At 36.4% G+C, this 26,768-nt stretch overlaps 1 protein-coding gene across 2 annotated transcripts; it reads right to left on the bottom strand.

Moving 5' to 3' along the window:
- Positions 1-1,667: 1,667 nt before the first annotated feature.
- Positions 1,668-26,699, bottom strand: LOC140234223 (syntaxin-12-like). Of its 2 annotated transcripts, none has more exons than XM_072314283.1 (11): positions 26,628-26,699; positions 22,446-22,541; positions 21,808-21,873; positions 21,051-21,120; positions 20,035-20,125; positions 16,986-17,060; positions 13,452-13,508; positions 11,926-12,096; positions 11,168-11,240; positions 9,719-9,801; positions 1,668-2,706 (listed from the first exon to the last, which is right to left on the bottom strand). In XM_072314283.1, exons 2-11 carry the CDS (start codon positions 22,513-22,515, stop codon positions 2,614-2,616), a joined length of 849 nt encoding a protein of 282 aa, XP_072170384.1. In that variant the 5' UTR covers positions 22,516-22,541; positions 26,628-26,699; the 3' UTR covers positions 1,668-2,613. The 2 variants fall into 2 exon arrangements, with proteins under 2 accessions (XP_072170384.1, XP_072170385.1); XM_072314284.1 differs by lacking the exon at positions 1,668-2,706 and adding an exon at positions 5,300-5,456.
- Positions 26,700-26,768: the final 69 nt, after the last annotated feature.

Below are 26,768 nucleotides of genomic sequence, written 5' to 3'. Positions count from 1 at the left end.
ATCTGAGCTGCTCCTGTTAGATAAATGGCATAGTAGTCAGACCCAAGGAGACAAAATATACAATTATGGCTGGAAACATCCTTTGCAATTTGGCATATAATGTGCTTGATGTACTGCATCAAGGACTTATAAAATTACACTTAATATCCTAATAAAAAGAAAGCACATACTTGGACTCCATCACACTTAAACAATATCAGTTTGCTACACGTAAAAAAACAAACAAACAAACAAACAAATAAACATGTACAGTGCACTCCTGTTATAACGAACATGGTTAAACGAAATTTAGATATAATAAAGTAAACTTAGATTAAAATTCCACAATTATCATCAGTATTTCATTATGTACCTTACTGTTTGGCTATAACGAAATTTCAGTATAATGAAAGAACACCACCAGTCCTCAGGAATTTGTTATAATGGGAGTGCACTTTGTATATAAAAGACCAGTATAGACTAAAATCTACTTTTATAAAAATGAAATGAGGAGTGTAAATGTTTGTGGATCACCTGTCTGCATCCACTCTCATAGTAATAACTTTACTGGAAATGCTACACATTCTTTGCTTTCTGCTTCTTCTTGTGACTACTACCTGTTTTGAATGTAAATGGACACATCACAAAGAAAATTCATAAAAATAGAAATACATGAAACAAATATTTACATAAGGCATTCCTACAACAACCACCACAACTTTCCACATGGTTGTTTCTTTACAATACAGTGTAGAATTTTAACACAGTGCAGGCAGAAATGCCAACTGTTCTTTTTGTCTTTGCAGTGTTTTGTACCATTCTTGGCCAAAAATACTGCTGGTTTCATTGAAAATACAGTTTTCCCTAATCATAGTACTACACATTTACATTCCAAGAAAGGTAAAATACTGTTTTTCCCCTTCAGAATACAGCTATGCTGTTTAAAAGGTTGACATCCCTGTGTAGCTTACTTTACAACGGAATTTGTTATTGTACTATTGCAATAGAGAAGCGGGAAACTTTCAATCGTGTTTAATAGTTGTGTCTGCACCACATTAAAGAGACTGTACAGTACTGGTTGATGTGGGGATTCATGTTTTAAACACTCCTAAGTAAACCTCTTATGAAATATGAAAGAGCATGTAATTTTAAGAAGGATTCAATGTTTATTTCATGAAAATTGGTTCTCAAATGGCTGAGATATTAAAAAAAGTGATAATGATAAAAGGCGACAGGCCAAGCCTTTTATTAGGATCTCTTTGTTTCACCTTGTTTTTGGATATCTCAGCCATTTCAAAACTGATTTTCATCAAATAAACTTTTCATACCCCTTAGAATTGCATGCTCTTTGACATCTCATAGAGTGGTTTCTATATATCTTGCAAAATGTTAAATGCTAAATCCTCACCTCAACCAGAACTGTACACACCCTTTAAAAAATTCCTTCACTATTATAAAATCTAAGTATAAATGTTCAAATGATCAATTTAACTCCTTGCGGTTGCTACAGCAACATTTTTAGTCCGTTCACTCTTCAGGACATGGCACTCACTTGACAATGCAATTTCTTGATGCTGCTTCTAGCAGAAACATGAAATCCAACAATCCTCAGAGGGCAGTGACTCGCAAAAAAAAAAAAAATAATAATAATAAAATAAAATAAATCAAAAAAAGGGAAAAAAGCAGGCTTCCTGAACAAAGGACACAGCTAAACAAGATGGCTGTCATATTTACATAACACTCTGTTGACATGAATAATTGCTGACAGACACTGAAACCACAAGACTTCCTAGCTGCTCATCATCGACTTAGTGGAATCTTGTTTGTGTGTAAATTTTACACATTTCTCTCACTTGCTACAGATATTATCTAACACACTACATACACTGGACAGCAAAAGAAAGTACCCACTTCTGTCAAAGGCTGAACACAAAAATTCACCACCTAGAAATAAACAATTTTTGTACACAGGTATGATGCAATATCCATTAGTAATCACATACCCAATAGCAAGTGATTATCTTTATTACAAAGAAAAAAATGACATGCACAGCATCTTGGTCACTGAATCAAAAGTCACAAAATGTAACAGAATGAGCCTTAATACAAGCCTTACAAGATGTGGCATAATTTTCCTGATGGAAGCTTGCTTAGAGCAGAGTAAAGTAATGTCCAGTCTAAAGAGCTAACTGATTTTATTCTGAGAATTAGCATAATCAGGAAGGATAGCATCCCTAAATACAGAATACACTCATTAACATCATTTTGACTAAACAGGTGTTCACTTTGACATATTGGTTGTTTGAAAATGTTATCCATTCAGTGGTCATTTTTGCATGGTGGAAAGTGCTGTTGTGTGGGTCTTTTGATTCATTGACCAAGATGTTGTGCATGTCAAGTTCTTCTTTGTTATGAAGACATTCACTTGCTTATGTGCATGTGATAAGTAAGGGGCATTGTAGCACACCTGTGTACAAAAATTGTATATTTCTAGGGGGTGAATTTTTGTGTGCGGCCTTCAAGTGGGTACTTTCTTTTGCTGTCCAGTGTAATAATGAGCAGAGATGCAGTAAAGATGCAGTACTGACAGATGCTGATTGCGATATAAACCAAATTAACCTTGAGGGGTGGATGTCACTTCAAAAGTACGACCAGTGCAATCACTATCACTATGGCAACGACGGCGAGAATACAGAAGATACAGAACATCTTCTTGCGAGCTTTTTTCTGCAACGAAACAGAGAAAGTCAATAAGTTTGCTCCTATACTTTATATAAATAATTTTATAAAAAATAACTCATAAGATGCAAACATTTGATCTTTTCTTGTTCAAGAGTAATTTACTAAACACACTATTTTTCTACCAGACATGATTGGAGACTCTAATATCCTGTCTTTTCAGATTTACAAGCTCTCCATACCCCCCCCCCCCTTTTTTTTTGGGGGGGGGGGCACCTGTCAGGGTCATTTTCATTTTCATCATTTTGATTGACAAGAAATGATTGATTCTTTCATGAATACATGACAGAGATATGACACTATTTCTACAAACAGCACTTCAGTTGCATTAAAAGTTTTCTCTTTGGTGAGGCTTTTCAATTATTTGCAAAATATCACTTTTGAAATCCTTTAATCTACAAAATAATACTTGCTTTAATGTTTGGAGCAAAGGGGTTTCCTGATCTTTGTCACATTATCATGGCCCTCATAATGACAACAACGGATGTCCTGAAGGGTGATAATTACATGGTGTTGGTTTCTAACAGTGAGTTTGCCTCACATAACGTTAAGAAAGGTGAATACACAATATGGCAAAGAAACAACAACAACAAAGAAGAGAGGACAGTGAGGAAAAGCCAGGATATTTTCTTTGAGTGCCAGTATGCCATCCCCTCCTAGTAAACATCTCAAGAAAATGGCATGGTTACACACAGATGCAGGTTACACAAATCACTGAACAAAAAAATCATTCTTAATGATTATCCATGTGACTTTTTTCCTACTGGAGCAGTATCTTTGCTGATTTAATTTCTTCCCAGTGGATGGATTCATTATCACCATAAACATGAAAAAAAAAGTCATTTGATCATGAATGAAACATGGTTACATAAACAATTACAATGGCACATACATACACTGTACAACTGAGTAAAATACTACAGGAAAACAATGAATTGATCTGAGGCTGCCTTTGAAATGGAGTATGATAATAAGGTGTTTGTTTTTACTTCATTTGGGAAGTAGGGCAGAATATGCTTAACAACATTCAGCACTATCACAGACAGGAGCCACTTTGTGAAAAATATGGTGCAATAAAATATTGTGCATGGTGGTACCCATGGATAGATAATCACCACTGACTTCAAAACAGTTAAATTCTAATTATAATGACATTGTTGTAATCACATGTGCTTTGATTTTTTTTTCCTTGTCTGTCTGGAAGAACAATGTTAGAGTCTAGTATTTTCAAGTCAGATTATGGCTGCAAAGTCTTCCTTTTCCAGGAAGCATAACTTCAAGGTCGGTACAGGTTGAAACATTTTGAATGAACATGGCACCATCTTGCCCTCTTTCTCAACTCCTTACATTTATTTTGTGTATGAGTGATTGGCTATCAAGAATAGTAAGCATGCATGTCCATCGGTTTTACATCCCTTAGCATAACTTGTTTGACTACATCAGCCTTTTACATATGTTTTTTTGTCCAACATGATTTCATTTTGTTCATCTCTTGTAAGCATCTTGTACAAATCCTGTCTCTAATGTTTGCCATCAGACAAAGTATATCAAGTTGGAATAATTTAACAAGAGTAATAGCAGAGAAGTGACCCACAATGTGACCCACAAAGCACCTGCTTCAAGTTAACACAAGAAGGACCAAGAGATACGGTGAAAGGACTTTTGCCCATGCAGGTCCAGTCCTCTGGAACTCCCTTCCTCAGCTACTCCGATCCCAAGAAAACTCTGAACTGTTCAAAAAACAATTGAAAACTCACTTATTTCGTTCAGCATACAATGTTCAGTAACTTTCCAGTAGTATTAGAATTATACTGTTATGATATGTGGTTTGCCACTTTTCAGTTGTGACTTTGTTTCATTATATATGTATGTAAAGCGCTTTGAGAACCTATTTTGTGTTGAATTGCGCTATATAAGAACATTATATTATTATTATTATTATTACATTATTCTCCAGCCCTCTCCAGTCTACAGTACATAATATTACAATCATAATACCATTTACAGTGTACTTCTCATCTACCTGCTGCATCAATGTGTGATACATTCAAACATGGAACGTCTAGCATAAGTCCAATAAATAAATGGGCATTGTTTTGTTTTTGTTTATATATTTTTTTTTCGGTGCCTCTTCACACCAGTTTTCATTCAGAGTTTGTTTGTTTGTTTGTTGTTTTTTTTTTAGAAAATTAGACAAAACTTGCAGTATATGGTCTATTCTTTTTTTACCTGCAAAATAAGATCTCCATCTCAAGTACAACTTGGAAATACCGCTAGAGGTAAAAGCGATTTCTTAGAATTGCTGGCAACTGTGTTATGAACTATTGCTTGAATGCATTTCATATCATTCCTACAAGCACTCCATAACACAATGCCACAAACATACATATCATTAGGTAAATGCTTATTTCACTCAGCAGCAAAGCCAATGTTTGTCTAGAGATGTGACTTTAACGGAAGCACATTCTTCTTGTCACTTGCTCCCTTTCACCGAGTCGGTTAGACAGCATCCTAGGCAGATTTGATGACTTCAGGCTGTTGAGGCTGCTGCTGCATATGAAGACTTTCCAACATAATTCCTGATACCATGCATGACCCACACTGAGTGGGTTGCAATAATGTCTATAAAAACATGAGACACATTGTCACTTGAGAGTGAAGTAGAGAATGAGGGTGAGGACGACGGCCACCACAGCAAGAATGATGAATATGCAACACATCTTCTTCCTTGCTTTTTTCTGAGGAAAAAACAAACACGATATATATAACAAAAACATAAGCAACAAATGGAGGATGTCGAATGAGTAGGACAATAACAATAAAAACAACGAGAAGCAGAGGTCACAATGAGAAGAGAATGAACACTGTGCTACATGTGCCACTGTTTGGACACTGTGCTACTTTCTTTGGGTTTTATGTATCCTCCAAAGACAAACAAACAAACAAACACAGTCAGACAACAAGCTACCAATGAAGATGAAGTTCGAGAGATCTTGTCAGGGTCACCAGCGAAATCTTGCAAATTAGATCCTATCCCAACGTCTCTTCTGAAGAAATGTTTTTCTGCCACTGTTCCTGCCATGACAAACATCATCAACACCAGCCTCGCCACTGGAGTAGTTCCTGCGGATCTGAAGAGAGTTATTGTTCGTCCGACACTAAAGAAACCAGGAATGGACACTGAATCTTTTCAGAGTTTCCGCCCAATCTCCAACTTGTCATATCTCTCCAAAGTCTTGGAGCGTGTCGCTTTCTCTCAACTTTCAGAATACATGTATCTGCATGACAACATGCTACTAGACAGCCAACAGTCTGCATATCGGCCTAACCACAGTGTGGAAACACTCCTGACCAACCTAGCAGATGATGTACTACAGCAGATGGATAGGGGAAACATTACAGCTCTAATTCTCCTTGACATGTCGCCGGAATTTGACACTGTTGACCACGACATTCTCCTAGACCAACTTTTTTCTTTGGGAGTCAGTGGGACAGCCTTGCGTTGGTTTACCTCATATCTGACAAATCGTCGTCAAAGTGTGATCATTGGTGATGCCTTGTCCCAAGAAAGTAGTCTGATTTATGGTGTTCCCCAAGGTTCTGTAGGAGGCCCCCTCCTATTCTCCCTGTATCTGCAGCCTATTGGTCCCATCATCAAGAGTCATGGCATCAGCTACCACTGCTACGCCGATGACATACAGCTCTATGTGTCATTTCCTCCAACCTTCACCTCGATGTCATTAGCTATAAGACGCCTTGAAGCTTGCATCAAAGACATCCAAGAATGGATGTGTGCATTTGGTCTAAAACTGAATCAGCAGAAGACAGAGGTTATTGTTCTGGGCTCAAAGCAAATGCTCGGCAAAGTTGACATGAAGGACTTTGGCATCCACGTTGGTGATAACGTCGTCTACCTATCCCCCAGACTCTCAATTTAGGCGTTATCTTCGATGCCAATATGTCTTTCAATGCCCATGTTTCTCACATATCAAGATCCATAAGACACTAACTCCGCAACCTTCGCTTCATTCGTAGTTATGTGACCAAGAGTGCAACAGAACAGCTCGTCCACGCCCTCATCTCTTCTCGCCTTGACTTTTGTAACTCTCTCCTCCTCGGCCTTTCCCAAATACAGCTCTCCAAACTTCAACGCCTCCAAAACTCTGCAGCTCGACTTGTCACCCTCACTAAGAAATCCTGTCACATAACTCCCGTTCTTCAGTCACTTCACTGGTTACAAGTTGAAAAGCATATCATCTTCAAAGTTCTCTTACTGGTCTACCACACTGTCCATGGATCCTCACCACTCTACCTCCAGAACTCCATACATTTATATCAACCCCCTCGTAGACTCCGTTCAGCTGGTACTTCACTTCTCCAGGTTCCTCTATCCTCTCACTCTTGGGGAGACCATAGCTTTTCCCATGCCGGTCCTTCTCTATGGAACAGTCTTCTACTTTTTCTTCGTCAGGCTTCCTCAACCAATTCCTTGAAGCAACTCCTTAAAACACATCTGTTTAATTCTCAATCGTGAATGAAACATGATTGTTTTAATTTGAGTCATTTTGTATATGTTACTGTATAATTTGTACATGACAAGTTTTTCTTATGTTCTGAGATTTATTTCGTTATGTATGGTAAGCATTTTGTTTCTGTTTGTATTTCATTTGCTCTAGTTATCGTATTTGAATATTGTAGGGTTGTATTATATAACTGTTCATGCTGATTATGTAAGAGCGCCATGAGCATCATTATTGATGGACTTCAGTGCTTTATAAGAGGCCACTATTATTATTATTAAGCAAAGAAAATCAAAACATATTTTACAATCCAATGGTTTTCAACCACATTTCATACAGGTACCACTTAATAACTCCCTCCCCCTTATTCTCTTTCAAAGAAGACAATCTCTCTCTCTTAAACTGGGTAAAAGTGATTCTCTAAAGTGCAAATAAATTCATGGTAAAATATATTTTGACAGTACTTTTCTGGAGAGAGATGTGAGGTAGAATACAGCCTCTGTTTGCGAAAGGGTTACTCAAGGGCAGTGGCGTATCTAGAGGGGGGCAAGGGGGGCACGTGCCCCGGGCGCCACTCCTTGGGGGCGCCAAAAAACGAAAAAAAAAAAAAACGAAGAAGAAAAAGAAGAAAAAGAAAGGAAAAAAACGAAGAAGAAGAAGAAGAAAAAAAAAAAAAAGAAAAGAAGAAGAAGAAGAAGAAGAAGAAGAAGAAAAAAAAAAAACTCGCCCGGAAGGGAGAGGGAGAATGGTGGTGGGGGGGGGGGGGGGAGGCAGAAAACCAAATCAAACAAGATAAAAACAAAAAATGATGATGATGCGGACAAAATGACAATGTTTATTGTGTTCACACAAAAATTCCATGTTCTGTGAGCTGAAATACAACAATTTTCGGTTCGCTCGCTGCGCTCGCTCGCCAACATTTATATAAAAAAGAAGGTAAGAACAAAACGTGATGATGACAAAATGACAGTGTCTATTGTGTTTACACATGTTTAGCAGGCAAAATGTTTCACGGAGCAGCGGCTGCAATTTCATTCGTTCTGAAGCGATCGCCAATTGGATCAAAAGAGGACGCCAACGGTTTCGAACATACGGGGGAGGGGGGCGCAAAAAAAAATCAAAAAAGATAAGAAAAAAACGTAATGATGACGCAGAAATGTACAAATTTTGGCTCACTCACTCGTACTAATTTAGAGTATTTTTTCAAGTCCTCAGTTTGTTGGTATAAATCGTTATCTATAAGGTCGTCACTATAATTGTGAGATTTAATAAGCAAAAAATGACAAGAATTCCATGTTTTGTATGCTGAAATACAAAAATTTTCGGCTCGCTCGCTGCGCTCGCTTGCCAAAATTTATATAAAAAAAGATAAGAACAATACGTGATGATGACGAGGTCATTTACAAATTTCAGCTCACTCGCGAGTACTAATTTAGAGTATTTTTTAAAGTCCTCAGTTTTTTGGTGTAAATCGATATCTATAAAGCTGTCACTATATCTTGATTAGAATTGTAAGATTTGGTAAGCAAAAATGACAAGGATTCCATGTTTTGTAAGCTGAAATATAAAAATTTTCGGCTCGCTCGCTCGCCAAAATCTATCACAATTCATTACATTTAAATCACCCTCAAAAGATCCCTTTTAAGTGCTTGAAAAAGCATCATGTGGATTTTTTTTAAAGTCCCTACCGGGATGGGGTTGGGGTTCGACACTTTTTCAAAAATTAGGGGCGCAATTTTCGTACTTGCCCCGGGCGCCGTTTTCCCTAGATACGCCACTGCTCAAGGGTCACTATGAACATTTACTCCAATTCATTCAAAAGCTTTGTGATCGATGGCAACATATTTGAGTAGCTGCCGAGTAATATCATTTTCCTCTCAACAAATGAAGCAGTGACTACACAAACATGAAACCCAGTTAGACAGTCATCATATGAGCACTGTTACTCCAAGTCAGTGGAATTCTTTTCTTTAAGAAAGATATATCAATCTCAATTATCACTAGAAAAACTCTACACACAAGACAAACTTCCCATGATCCCATGTTTTCCTCCACTGAGAAATGAAGGATGACAACTTGTCTTCCTTGTCACATGTTGTCTCACAGACTCTTTATCGTGATAAATATGGACTTCTGATGTCTGATTATCACTAGAAAAACTCTACACACAAGACAAACTTCCCATGAACCCATGTTTTCCTCCACTGAGAAATGAAGAAGGATGACAACTTGTCTTCCTTGTCACATGTTGTCTCACAGACTCTTTATCGTGATAAATATGGACTTCTGATGTCTGACAAATATTTGGCTATGAATATGTGATGAATTTGACCAAACGTTCAGATGATGCTTGCCAAACATCACCCTCTGAGAAAACTCTTGGTGATACACAAATGATGCAAACATCCAGCCATGAATGGTTGCCATGAAAAGCCATAAACGCTGGATACAGTCCACATGAGAAGAACAAACACACGTACCTGGTATCTACTGGCTGTTGCAAGCTGCTTGGCACCTTCCTCTACATTGTCACCAGCTCTGTCTACATTAGCTTCAATTGAATCTATCAGATGGACAAGATTGACAACACAAAACTCACATTTATGTACTGCAATGTATTTCTTTTCACTGTTGTCCATCCTGTCTATATTAGCTTCAATATCTGCACGTTTATCAAACATTCATATGAACGATAATATAAAAACTGAGAAACAGCAGATGAAGTACTTGTATGTCAAGTTGTATGACAAGTTACAAGAGATTATCTACAAGTATCACTGTATTTCTTGCACATGTCTTATAACTAATGTTAAAAATAGCAGATACTATTGTGGGACTAAAGGCTTTTGCTCACTGAGCTCTTCTTATTCTAAGTTTGTCTAACTAATACTATAATTATTGTAATTCCTTTAATTTACACACATCTGTACATTCTGTATCCAGTGGTCAATATTCACCACCATGCAGCATCTTCTCATGTACTTCTCATTAATGTAAAGAGCTGCTCTTTATCTGTTGAAGGACAAATCACTACTCTATTAAAGTTAATTCTCAGAGATCTGGGCTGTACATGAAATATCATTCAGGAATGAAATAAAAAAAAAATGTAAATCACAGAATATGTACAATTATTAGTTATTGTGACTGTATTCCACCAAAACTCTACCTGTTTAATTGTGCACCAAATGAGTCTCACACCACAATTTTTTCTATGAACAAAATTTATGTGGGATGGTGCTGTATGGCATTCTAAAATGGTTTATCATTAATTGTTGGTATTTCATGAGGTAGAATTAACAAAATATATAGTTATTCATTTATCTATTTCATATGAGTGCTCGTTTGGTCATACGCTGTTCCATATTGATTGAAGAATTATCTAAAACCTCTAAATGGTAAAATTCATTAGTGATCCTTAGATTGACAATACTTATACTACAAGATTGATATTGATTTTGTTTGTTTGTTCTTTAAATTGAAAATAACAAATTCCAGCTAATCTTTCAACAATGCTGGCCATGCAGTAAAATTCAGAGTTCAGAGTCAATTTAATGAGGACAACTTGATCATTTCAACAACAAGATTTCCCCAAGACTGGGCTAACAAACACATCCATTGGTATGTTTCATTCAATGGTATAATGTCCTACATTAATTGCCAGTATACATGATTTTTTTATATTTCTCCTTATTTCTCATTTATCAAAATGACATTCATCAGTAAATTTGCCAAAATGCTAAAAACCTTTTAAATTCAATCCACATACTTTGCTAATTTTAAATTCACCAATTTACAATCACTGATACTGGGTTCATATTCTCATTTCGATACAGTACCCCAGAATGAAAGCCAATGTAAATAGTTACATCTAGCTGGTAAGAACTTTGAACTCACAAAAAGAAAGATGCCATAAAACAGACTTGACTCACCAATCATCTCTCCTTGTTCTGACACCATCATACTTAGATCTCTAAAGATCTCATTGACATCCAGCATAGAGGCCTAGACAAAAACACATGGTAAACCATTCCTGAGCAGACATGTCACAAGCTTTTACAAAAATCAGTCTTTTTTCATTACTCTACATAAGCTTTTCCAAATGTCATTATTATATTGTTGTGGATAAGAAGAGTATTTCAGCATTTTGACAAAAATTGCTGATGCAGACAAACAATTGTGCAAAATAGAAACAATGAAAGCTTGTCACATGAAATAAAAATAAATGAAAAAGATGACTGCAGTAGCAGTATTGCTGTCATTTGTAAATCACAGAACTTATAGCACCTTGTTTCTTTCTCTCCTGTATTTCAATAATTAGTCACTTGCAGGGTCTTTATGTCATCTGTACATTACAAAACCATTATATATGATATACAGGGCCCGACACTGACCTTTTCTCTGATGGCCTCTTCAGACAATAAATCCATTTCTCTATTATACTTACAATTCTTTCTTTCATATTTCTTTCTAGTCATTTATCTATTATATATATTTGATATTCATCTTTCCATCATGCATCCAGCTAATAATCCATCTTTCTATCCATCAACCATGCAATCAATCCATTCACCCTTCCACCCACTTATCATTCCATCCATGTATTCATCAATTCATTCCTCCCTCCCGTTTTATCCCACCCTTCCTTCCATTCATCCCACCATCCCTCCATCCCTCATTTTCAGTATACCTCTATCTGCCTGATCTGCTCTTCTCTCTCCTGTATTAAGGTGAGGTCATAGTCAATGGCTGCCTCCTGCTGCTGCATCTGTCTCTGCATCTCTCTCTGTCTCTCCTGCTCCTCTTCTCTCATCAGAGGTGTCTTCTGGTCATAACTTGGCTCCTCTCCAAACCCCATCGACTGGATGGGAGGTGTTATGGCCATTTTTGGTATAATGAACATTTTCAAGAAAACATGCTTGTACGTACATTTAGAAAGACTTGATCCATAGTTTCAGTACATTATCTCATCGGTTTTGTTAACTGAAAGTGTGAACACTACTGTCTTTTATCATGTATACAGCAAAGTGAAAAGATGTTAAAAATGCATACCTACAATTTATAACAATTTGAATTACTTGACTAATAAGAGAAAGTGTAAGGCAACAGCTACACAATGTAACACTGCACTGTCAAGAGACAGTGAATGTAAACTGATACTTCTACTATACACAAGTACTAACATTCACTTATATGGAGAGGATGCACTTCTGAAAGCAGATTAAAAGTGATTTTACATGTGTTAACAAGTCTTAGATACTTGAGATTTTGTCCTCGTTTTGAAGATTAACCTTTACTGTGAGATTTTTACCTCTTTAATCCAACATTCCAAACTCTGTCAAATGAATATGAAACTGGCATAACTATCATGTTCCCTATGTATTTCTACAACACAGATTAATGGTGGCAACACTGTGTAAAAGGTTCAATCCTTGGATTACCCACTTAACTGCAAGTCTTCCTGGTAATTGCATACCCCCCCCCCCCCCCCACTTAACAGGGAAAGCAAACATTTAGGATGGGAATAGCACTGTTGATCTAAACTGTAGGCCTACAACAGTCTATACTGTGGGTGGGTATCCTGATATTGAGAGCTTAATTGGTAATGCTCGCAATGTAATTCTTATTAAAGGTTCAGACCCATTTATCAGAAATTCAACTTACTAAAGTTTAAGGGCACATTAAAATCCAAATTTAAAGTGCTTTATCATTAGTATTCATGAGCAGTACTCTAGATGATATAAAACTGGCAGAAAAGAAACTTAATTGCACTTTGGCCCCTGGAAGGTGCAACTGATATTTTGTTTCTATCATTTGACTCAAAGGAGTAATAATTAGTTTCTCTGTGAAAGGCTGACTACACTACTGTTAAGTGAACATTTTTGTGGTGTGGAAATTTTTGAGCATTTCATGCAACATGCAACTATGTGGCATGGAAATTAAAAGCACACAAACATTTTTGCTTTCTATATGTAATACTGGTTTATATTTTGATTTTAATGAAATTGAATTAAAACATGTGAAATTCATGTTACTGGGCTGTGTGCAAAAAATTACTCAATTTTAGAGTTTTTTCCCCATTTTTACAGTATAATTAGCCAATATTTCTGAGACCAGAGCCCAAACTGCCTCCCTACACCTGTCCTTCCCTACCCCTTGGACCTTCTTGTAAGGCCCATGTAGCCCAGCACCAGTGTGCCCTGAATCTCTACTCACTCCTCCTCCTTGCCTGGGACCGACACTGGGGCTGGACCTCATCTTGTTGGCCACACGCTGGATTGGAAAAGAAAAGTTTTTAAAATAATTCATAGTTAATAATCACCTGTCAGAGGCATGTTAGTCTCCTATATTAAATGATAAAATGTAAATCTTGACCTTTTGATTGCAAGAAAGTAATCTATGGTGCCCTGGACATTTGCATACCATCCCTACTCTCTGAAAATTATTCCCCTACCAACGGGCAAAAAATAAATCATTGTTCCTGATGCTTGTGACACCTAATGGTAATCTACACTGTACCTACGTATATCTCTAGGTACAGAAAGGCAGGGTCCATGAATTCAATGCCTATTTATACCACGGACATCAATACAAGAGTAAGAACCAGAGATAGCATTCTTTAAAAAAATGGCCTTGAATTGTGAACACTACAGTTGGTGTTTACTACACTGACAATTTGGTATCTCAACCATCTCCTCATCAAATTTCAAAGTTTGAAAATATGACATACAAACCAGTTACTAAGTTTTTCCTTCAATGTGTTCCAAATATGTTGCTATGGTGTTTCGAGTTGACCTATTGTAGTTAAAACTGCATGAATGGCTAATGTCCTGTACGTGCAACTGCATCTGAACTTTAAAGCCTAAAGCTGGATTTATTTGGTGGCTAGCATTCACGCTGTTACTTTGATAGGGTGAAATTGGACAACTCATCAAATACCAAATTCATGAAATCAATGTTTAGTGACTTAACACACTTTTGATATAATTGGCAATCAAGTTTCAGTTTGAAAAGATCTCTCCTTACATTGACATACACCTGTATAAATTACATCATCACAAAAACATTATTCTTTAATCTATGTCAACTCAAAATGTTGCACCAAAACAAAGTGCTAATTTGAAGATTTTGTCATTCTTGACTATAGCCAAATCTACGAAAATAGAAAGAAAGACAAAATAGGGAAAAAAAACAAACAAACAAACAAGCAGTGATCACCTTAGCATGGCTTTGGTTTGATTGCATTATACTCAATGACAGTCTCATTTCTGGCCGACATAAAAGAATGACCTATGACCTTGACCATCACTACTCACAAGATTCCACCTAATTTCAAATAGTTGTACATACAATGAGTACACAGTATTATGAAGATAATTTGAAAGCATATATGTATATTTTGTTTTTCATTTCTGATACATGTATATTTATGTTGTATTTTATCTGCACGGACCTGCAGAAGAACAGTCTCCGGACTGAAAAATGTTGCTGTGCTTAAACAAATGAATGAAATGAAATGAAATACCTTCACGCAGGAAAACATGAGACACATAATAATGTGTAGAGGGATTACCAGTAAAAACCTGCAATGTTCTGACTACATCACATTACATTATGAAACATATATAAATAATCATGATCAGCTGTGATTAAGGACGTATCACGTTCTATTTGAAATTTCTTTTAAGTATTATTTCAGTTTACCATGACTGCAGACTTTAAATCTAATTATAAGTGTTAAGAAAAAAATCAATACCAAAAGTAGGTACTAGTAGATCATTTGTTGCAGTTACTTCCTTGTTATCAAGCAGCCATGCATCACAAAACCAACGTTCACGTAAAGTAGCACAATCCAATTTTGTGTGAGGACTCAAAATGGTGAAACCTAGTAAGATTTTAGTTTTTGTATTTTCTGAAAGAGCAATTCTCCTATTTAATAAGATTGGGATCATAAAATGATAGGGAAATTGTGGGATTTGGTATTTTTCTGGAACACTTTTTTCTCGAACATTGGTAGTGCAATTAGGTATGTATAAAGGCCCCTTTTCATTTCTCAAAAACTCTTTATACATTTCACTCTAATATCTTTTGAAAGGATAATGCTAAACTGCATTTAAAGTTGGTATTAGTCACGAATAGAATGCGCTTTGTAAAGAACACCCACAGTAGGAAATTTCAGCTCAACCTGATAATCCCTACACTGTTGTAGCTACAGAGTTTTTATATCCTGTTTTTTTTTTTTTGTGTGTGTGTGTGTGTGTCCCATTCATTGCACAGAGCACCACTCGGTGAGATTCAGCACATGAATAGACTCCTGAACCTCAAAGTCTCCTTCCTCAGTAAACACTTTTCCAGAGGCTGTATTCATTCCAATATTAAGATACATTATAAAAAACAACATTTTGTGTTGAGTTATACATGTATGTCATTTAGCTCAGAGCCTGCTCTTTCAAATCTACTCTAACTGAAAACCCATGTCTGGCAACTTTTTGGTGGTTTTGTGATGAAGGGTTCACATTAGGCCTATATGCTTTTACCAGAATGACTTGAATTTCAGTTTATCTTCTTAAAGGCATAATTTACTATTTGCAGGTGAAACAAAAACTCAGCATTAGTGCTTCAAAATAGTTCTAAAATGTGAGTTAGGGATAGAAACAACCACTGTAAAAATTTGAATTGGTAAAATCGATGTTAAGCATTGTTAAATATACAAAATGTGAACAATAGTTATGATAAAAATGTTTCCAGACTAAACCGTCTACAGTTACGGTTTATTGAGAAAAATACAGAAATCTTCTTATATTTCAGGCGTTATCGTGAAAATTGTATATGATAGGATGTTTTGTGGCACAACAGTCCTACACATATGCATTAAATGTCATATCTTGAAAAAATTTTAAAGCACTGTTCCCCAAAGGTAAACAGAACCTTTAAGCATTAGACACCTGTACAACATTTCAGAATATTTCATTGACATGAACACTTGACTTTTTACTTCTATAAGTTTTTGTTCCATCGCACGGCTCTCATGTCACAATAAACAAACATTTGCCATGCACACTCAACAATTACAAGCACCCTTAAGTGCATACTTTTGTCACTCATTTCTGTAAACAACTTCAACCAACCGATCGGCTTCATGTACTTCATGTGACTGTGCGGCTACTCATTCATCTTTCACCGAAAATGGTTGCCATTTCTGTGCTAAATTCAAGAATCTGTGTGGACCATATCTGTTGACATTCAAGGTGCTGTATAAAACAAATAGTGTATGGTCTTTACTCATGCAATGGAACCAGATTTCGCACTCGGTGAAAGATGAGGTGCACTATTCAACTCGGCTTCGCCTTGTTGAATAGAGCGCTTCTATCTTTCACCTCATGTGTAATCTTTTCCCATCACACTCGTGACCATTCACTATTTGTATACTATCTGACCCTGAAAACACAGCAGACAATTATGTGGGATGGAACTGCCCTGCCCTTTAATACTACATAGTTTACATTCCAGCAATTACAATGCTGCCATAGCAAACTCTGATCGTACTATCCCCAACTAGTATCTGTATGGCCAGACAAAAGGCTGCACATCTGTAGTGTCACAATAAGAAGCAACAATGAGTTTGCTTGATCACAAGGTCCAACATACAATGGGAAATCATCCCCACATTTGAATGCAAGTTGAATAGGGAAATGTATGAATAAGAGATACTAGACAGTAGTTGTATCAAATGATCACAAGAAAACATACCTTCTGTACACTGCCATATCTCTGTACTGTGTCTTGGAAGTCATTCGCTAGTCTCTCAAACTGAATTTTCTTTGCCTGTGATATTTAAAACGGGGAAACGCATTGTAAACAATTACAACTCTTCATATCAGAATGGAAATTGAATGCCTAAGAAGGGATATTTTCCTTTGATGTTATTTATCATCTGAATAAAATACATCCATCCATAACTACTGGAAAATACACACATACATACACATACAAACACACAAACATTAGGAAAACAAAATGGTGACAATTCAAAGCCAATGGAGAAGAAAAGACATTAATTTGGTTAAATACACTATTACTGTATGTATTTGACTTGCATCTACACACAAAGAGTCCAATTTTCAATTTTCAAGAGGTAGATATAGGGGGAAAAACAACAGCAGCAGCAACAACAAGAAGAAATAAAAACAACCAAGCATTTTGACCTTTCCTGCAGTAGACATGTGTTGTAATACAATTTTTTGGGGAAACTACTTTTTTTTTGGAAAAAACAAACAAACAAACAGTAATTTCCTTGACACCAGAAATACTTTGGGCAAAAAATAGCTAAAAATAATGAAAATAGGAAAACAAAATAACAGTTGAAAGTTCTGTGATATGAATTCCTTCAAATCTTAATGACTGGAGATTGGGTACACTGTAAACTGTACTTCTCTACTTCCTATACCACAGTGTATGTACTTCCTCCTTGACAGAAAATTCTGGTATTAAACAAGAGGTTGTACTCTCACAGTTTTCTTTTTCCATTCTCCTATACAATCTAAAGTCCTTCACACAGGACTGTTTGCCTTCACTTCTCTGACATAGAAACCAAGGTGACAAAGAGTGTGAACTTCCTAACTTTCACATCAATGGATGGTCATCAAAGATTCAGAGAGTCTCAATCCCCTTGATTTTAATGAAGAGAGTTTCCACGAAGCATTGAAGAAGGGAAGCAACCCAAATTCTCTTCACAAATGTTATCTACAGTGACACATTGGTATATTTTCTTCCATGTTTGATTCATTTTCCTAAAGCATATTCCTGAGAAAAAAAAAGAAACAGCACTATTAACTAGTGACAACAAAAACCTCTGATACAAATACACACTGTAGTTGTGCTTGCAATCACTTCCTAGGCAATGATCAGTGTTTGCAAAGCTGATACATCCTACTGTAGGAGACTCAACTAGCCACAAAGACCCTATTTACATTCAGTAGGAGGCAGGATGACTCATAGCAGGAGTGCTCTCTTTACAAGTCCTCTAGTGGGTGGGCATGTGAAGACATCATACACTTTAGTGCATTAGGAAGCATTTTGATAAAAGGCTATTGTGTATAAAGACCATTGTACTTCCCACTTGTTGTGATGAAGCCAACAATTTGAAACCAGTTCGGAACCTATGTCAACTACCAATGCTGAAAAGAAACTTTTGTATTAATTGAGCCAATGTCTTTTTTTGCTGAATGAACTTTTGCAAATCACCACTGGCATTCATTTCATTGTGTAAACAAGAATTTTCACAAACATTTCAATTTCAGAAATCTTGCCTCCTTGCAAGAGTTTTATGCATGCAAAATTGTTGGTTTCATAGTCCTTCTTTTGAACTACAGTAGGGGTATTGATGTTGTAATGTGTGTTCTACACTTCAAGTTTAGTCTTGAAGAAAAGACTTCTGGAATCAGTGTCTTCCAATAGACTACAGAGCACAAACACGCACACACACACACACATGCACACATACACACACACATTCAAAACACGTACTGTACATTATGAGGATGACAACTGACATATTTTTTGTCCATCGCTGCAGCGATTCACCATGTTTCAGAAAATGCATCATATTTTTGCTAGGAATAACCCTGAATGATTGATTTTTGCTTGTGCACTATTTTTCATTCCAATCAATTATTTGCCATACTTTAATAGTGTAGAGTTAAGGGGTACTTTTTCTGCTGTTCTGCAGATAGAGATTGTGATTTATTTCTCTGGGAAAACACACACGCACACATACACACAAATCTAAAGTCCAGAAGCTCACATTTGTCATAGGCTCACTATACCTGTACACTGCAGCATAGCATGCAAGCAAACTGCAAATGTGCCTCTGCAATGTATTCTAAAAACGCACTTACAATCAGCAGCGTTCTGAGCCTCGCACTGAGCAAAGGTCATGTAACCAAAAGTAAAACCTAGAGTACCAGCAAATATTTCAAATAATTCTTTTCAATTGCATGGACCACATCGTAGGTTATTGGCATATGGATAAATTTGAGATTACATTACGATGTGTATACAGTTGTGTACTACTCTCAGTTGTTTACAGAAATCTATGAAATGAAAGTTTTATTGCACATCATAGCAGTGCGTGTGTGTCAAGGGGGAAGCCTGATATATCATGTGGATTACATACATGAAGTGTACTAACAAACAAATGGACTCATCAAGTATTATAAAATGTGACCACCCAGCTCAGAAAATCACAAACCGTAGGCCAAAATGAACTTCCAGTTTTCTTCATAGTTTTAAAGAGTAAGCTGTAAGCTTTTAAAACTATATATATAATTTGTTAAAACTGAATCATCCAAATCCATTCAAAAAAGTTATTGAAATAAGAGAGAGCTTGTAGGAGGCACATCGCCATAGGGAAAAGGGAGAAAATAGAATTAAAAGATTAGGGTCACTCAGGCATGCTGGGCAGAAATAAACTGTATCAATGAAAACATGTTCTTTTTCCCAGTGAAAGCAGTGCTTGACTACAAAAAAATATGGTCCAGAAAAACTGCTAATACAAATTTGTATCTCGATTTTGGTTTTGTTTTAAACCATCCGATTTTGACAGTGCACAGTAGGTAGAGAAAAGATTACTCTCCCAGGTAAGACAGACTTTAAAAATTTGAGTCCGTCAACCCAAATGACATATTTTGATCGTTTACAAAGAATTCTCATCTGTCACTTTTTGTAGGATTTGAGCTACGCGGTCACAAATGTGATTAGAGAATAAGCTCAGTTTTCTATACCTACAGTGTACACTTACCTTATCTAATAATCTAGCTTTCTGACCTAAAACTTCCATACACAGTTTGGTGTCTTTGATTGAAGTGTTACTCTGTTGTAGCATTTGTTGTCTGAAATAATAAGACATAATACACAAATACTTTATTCCAACATAAAAAAACCCCACTTACAATACATAACAAATAATTAGCAACAAGTTTAATATAAACAAGACAAACTAAATCATGCAAATGAATTTTAACTAATTGACTAAAAATTAACATTACATCAACAAATAATGTAGATATATTCTTGTTAAAACATTACCAGAGGAGAAAATACACTGTACATGGGCGGGGAACGTTTTTTTTTTTCTTTTTAATAAATTATCTCTGCCTTGCTACAGGATGCTTTAATTGCAAAAAATAATGACTCACTCTAAAGGTAATATATATCATGTAGCTTCACTGTACTTTGACATTTTAAATCAGTTTGTTTTGTGTTGTTTGTTTTACTTTTTGAAGTGACAGGTACATCTCACATTAACAAAAATTTGTCATTATTTTAATTCTCTTGTCACTTTAAAGTTAAACTTTGACATTACATTCTGATATCAGAAGCTCATTTAAAAAAAAAAAAATGTAGAAACCATCAGAGGACTTTAGATGATACTACTGCTCTCACGACAGAATATCTTTTATCACATTAGGAATAAATCACTTTTAAAAAAAATCTGCCTTTCTTTCATGGTGCTCATTTCCAATATCATCCAACCCTCATTTAATTCACTCTGGAGAACAGTAACTGCACTCACAAGTTAGATACAAGATGTGTTTTTCTTCTTGCTGAGAGCATGTGACATTGTAGAATCACAATACAATTTGTATTGCATACATAAAGATATATTACAGTCATGATATCATGATTTTAATTACATTAAAGATAAGATGGGGCAAAGTTTTATGGCTATTAAAGTAAATAAACAGTTCTAAGTAAAAGAATTAAAAGCGAGTATTGAAATGGAATATAGACAATGAAAAGAGCATAGTAACTCACATTTTACTTCTCAATATATTACTATCATTTGTAGTTCCTATTTGTCGAATGGCCTTTTCCAATGCAGCAACTGAAAGAGGAATCACAATAACACATCACTGTATGTCAACATGCTGTATCTGACTTTTTTTTTCTATTAATCCTGCTTTTATCAGACGTTATGATGGAACAAACATTGTTGATTATGATTTGCAGGTCAATCTGAAAAGCCATTGTCTGATTTTGTTTGAAGATTTTGCATAGTTACAGTACATATAGATTGCCCAAATCAAGGAAAACATTGAATCAGAGTTTAAAAAAAGAAAGAAAAGATAAAGTCAGGCACAAAGATTTTCTATAATTTCAAAAAATATACAAAGTTAATAAATACGTTTTTGCCACAAATATGCTTTCCATTTTATGTTTATCCATTCTCTTCCCTCAGGATAGCAAAGAACTGATTGTGAAAATCCCAAATAAACAGCATCCTGCAGAAGAAGAAACCTGTTTGTACATACATATTCTCAGCCTGGTGTGATGCCTTCTGTTCAGCACAACGAGGCATATTTTCTAGTGTCAATCTTACAAGCTAAAATGGCCGTAGATCCCTACGTACCAAATGAATTTCTAGAGTGAATAGCGGAGCGTAATAGTAAATTCACTATTGAAAGTTGTTGTGATAATTGATATGACGCTAATATATATATAGTTTTTCCTCATACAAAGAAAAATAATGTACAAGGAAGTAAAAGGTCTTCAAGTATGAGCAGTTACTCACTACTGTTGTTGATCCTGAAAATACTTGAACTGCACTGTTTGAGCATTGTTGTGAAATCATTTTGACCTGTATGGAAATAAGAAAATCATGCATGCAATAACTCCTTTAGTTTAAATGGATAAGTTACAGCAAAGATCTTTGAATAACACCATTTAGAAATTGCAAAAACGTCTATCCAAATAATTATGTACCTCCCTTCTACATTTCTGTTTTTCCTTTACAAAAGACAAAAAAAAAATGAAATGAATTATACATTAAAATAAATATGGAGTATGCAAGGGTGTTATGCCATTAAGTATTTGAGAACAGGTCTTATACACATTCTAAATTTCAGTGAGAAAGTACAAAAGAAAAGAAGAAGAAACAATTCCATAATATCAAGAATAATAAGGATGACACCGTAACATGAAATGTGAGAATTTATTGGTCTCAATCTGAAATTGGTACATGCGATGGCAAAACATATGGTACTAGGACACTAATTCAATCTCTCTTGTTTTATATAACTGCACTATTCAATGAAGACTCAGGAAACACATCTCACTGAAGCAGTTTCACTGACCCAAATCAAGGTCAGAAAATCAAGGCTTCAAAATAATGACAGCATGTCAGACAAAAAAAATCACTTCCCAACTCACCTGACATCTGCCCTCCTGTATCATTGGCGCTACCGATGGCGCCATAACCAAAATCACCTTTCCCCTGCATTCTCAATTTTAGCAGAGCTGCGTAATCTAGATGCCAACAGATTTAAGAAGAGTGACAAAGAGAAATTTAGTAGGATTTTATTCTCACATATTAAGAAATCATGAAGATTTTCAATAAAATGCATTTAAGTATAATCATGACAATTATCCCTACAAGCTGGAGTTTACACTGGAGTCATGCACAGGAAACCAATGATACCAAGCAAAATTAATTTTCCAGCATTTTCCATGCTCTACTATTGTGGTATCATGGTGGAACTTAATTCCATGCCCCAATTTGATCCAGAAAAATATGGGTTGCGGTTTTAATATTTAGCACGAGCAGAGTCCACTACCAGCCAATATGACAGACGATAGCTACATGTAGACCAATACCCGTAATCATGATATTGTACTGGAACTGACAGCACATGCAAAGTGCAGTACATCAATTCTTATAAATGCAGTTTTCCTGCAAGAATATCACAGATCTATCAGACTTTGCAGTGACTGTCACAGTACATAACCATGTATCACAAAACCAACAAAAAGTAGCACAACCCAATTTTGAGAGGACTCAAAATAGGTGAAATGGATAAACCTGCATGAACCAGTCAACTTTTAGTTTGGTACATTTTCTGAAAGAGCAATTCTTCTTCTAAATACAGTAAATCTTAAGTTTTGGATCATAAAACAAATGGAAAATTGTATTTCTACAACACCTTTTTCTCTTTCTTTCCTGTTTTTGTTTTGATGTAAGCTTCCTCAGTTTCATTTTACAGCTAAAAGCACAAGAAACCTTTTAATATTGGATACACTCCCACTTTAAAGGGTGTGTACAGTTCTGGTTGAGGTGAGGATTTAGCTTTTAATGTTTTGCCAGATATTCAGAAACCACTATGAGATGTCAAAGAGCATGCAATTCTAAGGGGTATCAAAAGTTTATTTGATGGAAATCGGTTTTGAAATGGCTGAGATAAAATCCAAAAACAAGGTGAAACAAAGAGATCCTAAGGGAAAAGGCGTGGCCTGTCGCCTTTTATCATTATCACTTTTTTGGATATCTCAGCCATTTGAAAACCAATTTTCATCAAATAAACATTGAATCATTCTTGAAATTACATGCTCTTTCATATTTCATAAGAGGTTTCTCATTGTCTCACTTGGGAATGTTCAAAACATGAATCCCACCTCAACCAGTACTGTACAGTCCCTTTAACTCTTATAATATAACACTTGAAAGGATGTTGCTAACCGTACTGCACAGAATTGAATAGAATGTACTCAATGTGTGTGCAAAATTTTGGCTTTATTTGATAATCCCTTTATAGTGACTGATATTGAGTTTTATATCCTGTTCTTTGTCCCATCCAGTGTACAGAACACTGCTGGATGAGACCATGGTGAGATTAAGCCCTTGAAAGTTGAATAGACTCTACAGTTCAGAGCCTCTTTTCTCAGTATTGATTTAACACTTTTCCTGAGGGTGTCTTTACTATATTTAAATGGGTTAGGAAAGTCCATCTGTATCAAGTTATGTCATACTCAGAATCTGCCCTTCACTATTTAAAAAAAAAAAAAAAAAAAAATGAGGTGACTTTGTGCTGGTTTTGAGATGCAGGGTTATATACATGTACAGCATGTACAGTGTACTTGTGTACAAGTAGTGTCTAATCTGTACTGCACACAACTACACAGACTGATGTTACAGTACAGACTGTAAATTCTGCTTGAAAATGAATACATTGCATGCAAGACCAGCATTATGATACTGGCTGGTAGATTATTGGATTTGTGTGTGTGTGTGTGTGTGTGTGGATAGAATACTGAAACCTGTGTCAGTGTGTGTCAAGATTGTTGAAAGAATTAACTTCTTGTGTAAATACATGAATTTAGCATGCAGTAATATTCACAGAAAAATCAATGGTACATGTAATGTAATGTCGACGCACAGAAAATCTAGTTGTATGAAACAAGGTCAGATGAGATTGTACAAGCATACTATTAAGTGTGCCATGCAAATTCATTTTCATACTTATTTCTTTATTTCTATTATCATATTTCAACTTCAGTAATTTGCCTATCAGAATGTGAGAAATACAAGTGTGAGAAATGAAATGTATTTGCGGGGATCAATACAATTTTGGGGGGCATGACTGAAATATCACTAACAGTATGAGTACTGACAGGTTGAACAATTTCAGTGAACTTTGACACAGGTTTAATAGTTGGGTTGCAGCATGGGTATCTGCCATAAAAACGGTTCAGATTCAAGAAAACAGAGGTGTGCACATCATTTGTCAATGGTACAAGAAGCAAGGCCTCTAATTCCTCTCATGCACAGTACAAGTTGTAATTATCAAGATCACGAAGTAGGCCTACATTGTCATCATTGTAGTAATATTAGGCACATTTCATTCAATCAAAAGAGTTAATCTACAGATAACTGACAATACATGGCTTCTGAAAACAGTGGTCCTGTGACACACAACTGCATGAATTTACAAAAGAAATGATTCATTGCTTGAAATAAGACAAACAGACAGACATCATAATCATGGACTTTGCCAAGGCCTTTGATTGGGTAAAACATACATTGTAGCTTGCTGATCCATATCTAAACTAGTTCCACTGCTACAGTATCAGAAGTTCCATTCTAGTACTTTGTATGGTTGGGGCACCACCTATCGACAGGGCACCTTCCCATCGACACCCTGCGTATCATGGCTGTTTGCGTATAGAACGAAAAAGTACGCGCGGGATTAAGTGTCATTAGCTATAAAAACAATAAAAACGAAGAAACGAAAATCAAACTCAAACAAACCAAGCTAAAAATTACACATCCGATCAGTAACGACGCATGGCTGTGAAATTCACGTGTATACCTATGGCCTGTGAAATTCACGTGTATTACCTATGCTGTGAAATTCACGTGTATACCTATGGAGGAGAGGGGGTGCCGATCGCAAGGTTCCCTTTTTAGCTGCGCGAAGAAAACGGAACGCACGCACTAAAATTGCGCTATTTTAAAACGGAGATTCATAATCAACGAGACGGTCACGACATTCAAAACTGCAGTATTTATGACATATTTGAGGTAAGAATTAGGCGGATTTGTATTATATTTTTAGAATAAACAAGCTACAGATCCTTAGGGTGACGATACGTGGTACCCCCAACCCTACCATGGATAGCTCTCTACTTAGACAGAAAGATCCGTCTGTCCGGAGGAGTCTTTTATTTTTCTGACGTTATCGCTCTCCTCCAGAGGGGATCCGTGAAGCCAGACGCAGTCTCCGCAGAACATATCCCCGACGACCTACAGACCGATCTTTCGGTCAACTCTCTACTCTACTCTCTAGTTTCCTCCATGAGTGATGCCAAGCAGTGGCAGTGAATGAGAACAAGACCATCCTTCATCAGTGCAAGTGATCCCACTGCGGTTAATTCTCAGGCCTGTCCTATTGCTATATCAACGATATACATTGCCATTGGTATGCCAAACAATTTAAACTCCATCAGCCAGGACATGCCTGTTTGCCAATGTCAAGTCAATGCATGGCCTACAGTAGGTAAATTCAAACAGAATACCAAAAGGTAGTGACCTACAGCATTGATCAAGGTTATATTCAAGGGCAAAGGCCACATCCACTTAGCACGACCAGAAATAAATTTACGGGAGGCCTACATCATACATGTATAATGTAGAATCGACCTTGCTGCTTGGAGAGTGGGAAGAGAACTGGAAGTAACATGAAGTTCCACCCATTTGTCGATTTGATTTTGTGTAAATTTGTTCATGTGTGGATGCCATCATGAAATCGCTACCCGGCCGTGCCCGGGACTCTAGTGGTGGTGGACGAGTAACCGCACCAGCGACCCCAACCCGTACGCCGGAGTTAGTGGACGAGTAACTGCGACCAGCAGCCCCATACGCTATGCGTATGATGTGGCGCGGGGCTGCTGGTCGCAGTAAGTGGACGAGTAACTACACGTAAAGTTTACCGGTACTGCATACGCCATAGTACGACATGTTGAATTGAACCCATGCACACGTCTACGATCGATCTATCGTTAAATTTCTCACTAAATCACCATCGTTATATCAGAAAACAAACTTCAACATATACTCACCTTTTAAATGATGATGTACTGCTTGTCTGTGTGGTACATGAAATTAAATTAAGTACGTAGTTAGGCCACACTGATAATCAGGCCTGCTTCTATAGCTTCACTTCTATTTTCGGAATCACTCCCGTATAATCACATGACTCA

This window comes from Diadema setosum, chromosome 10, assembly GCF_964275005.1.
Source record: "Diadema setosum chromosome 10, eeDiaSeto1, whole genome shotgun sequence".
NCBI classification, from domain to species: domain Eukaryota; kingdom Metazoa; phylum Echinodermata; class Echinoidea; order Diadematoida; family Diadematidae; genus Diadema; species Diadema setosum.
Note: the sequence above shows the minus strand (reverse complement) of the source record. Positions and strands in the feature narration are given on the sequence as shown.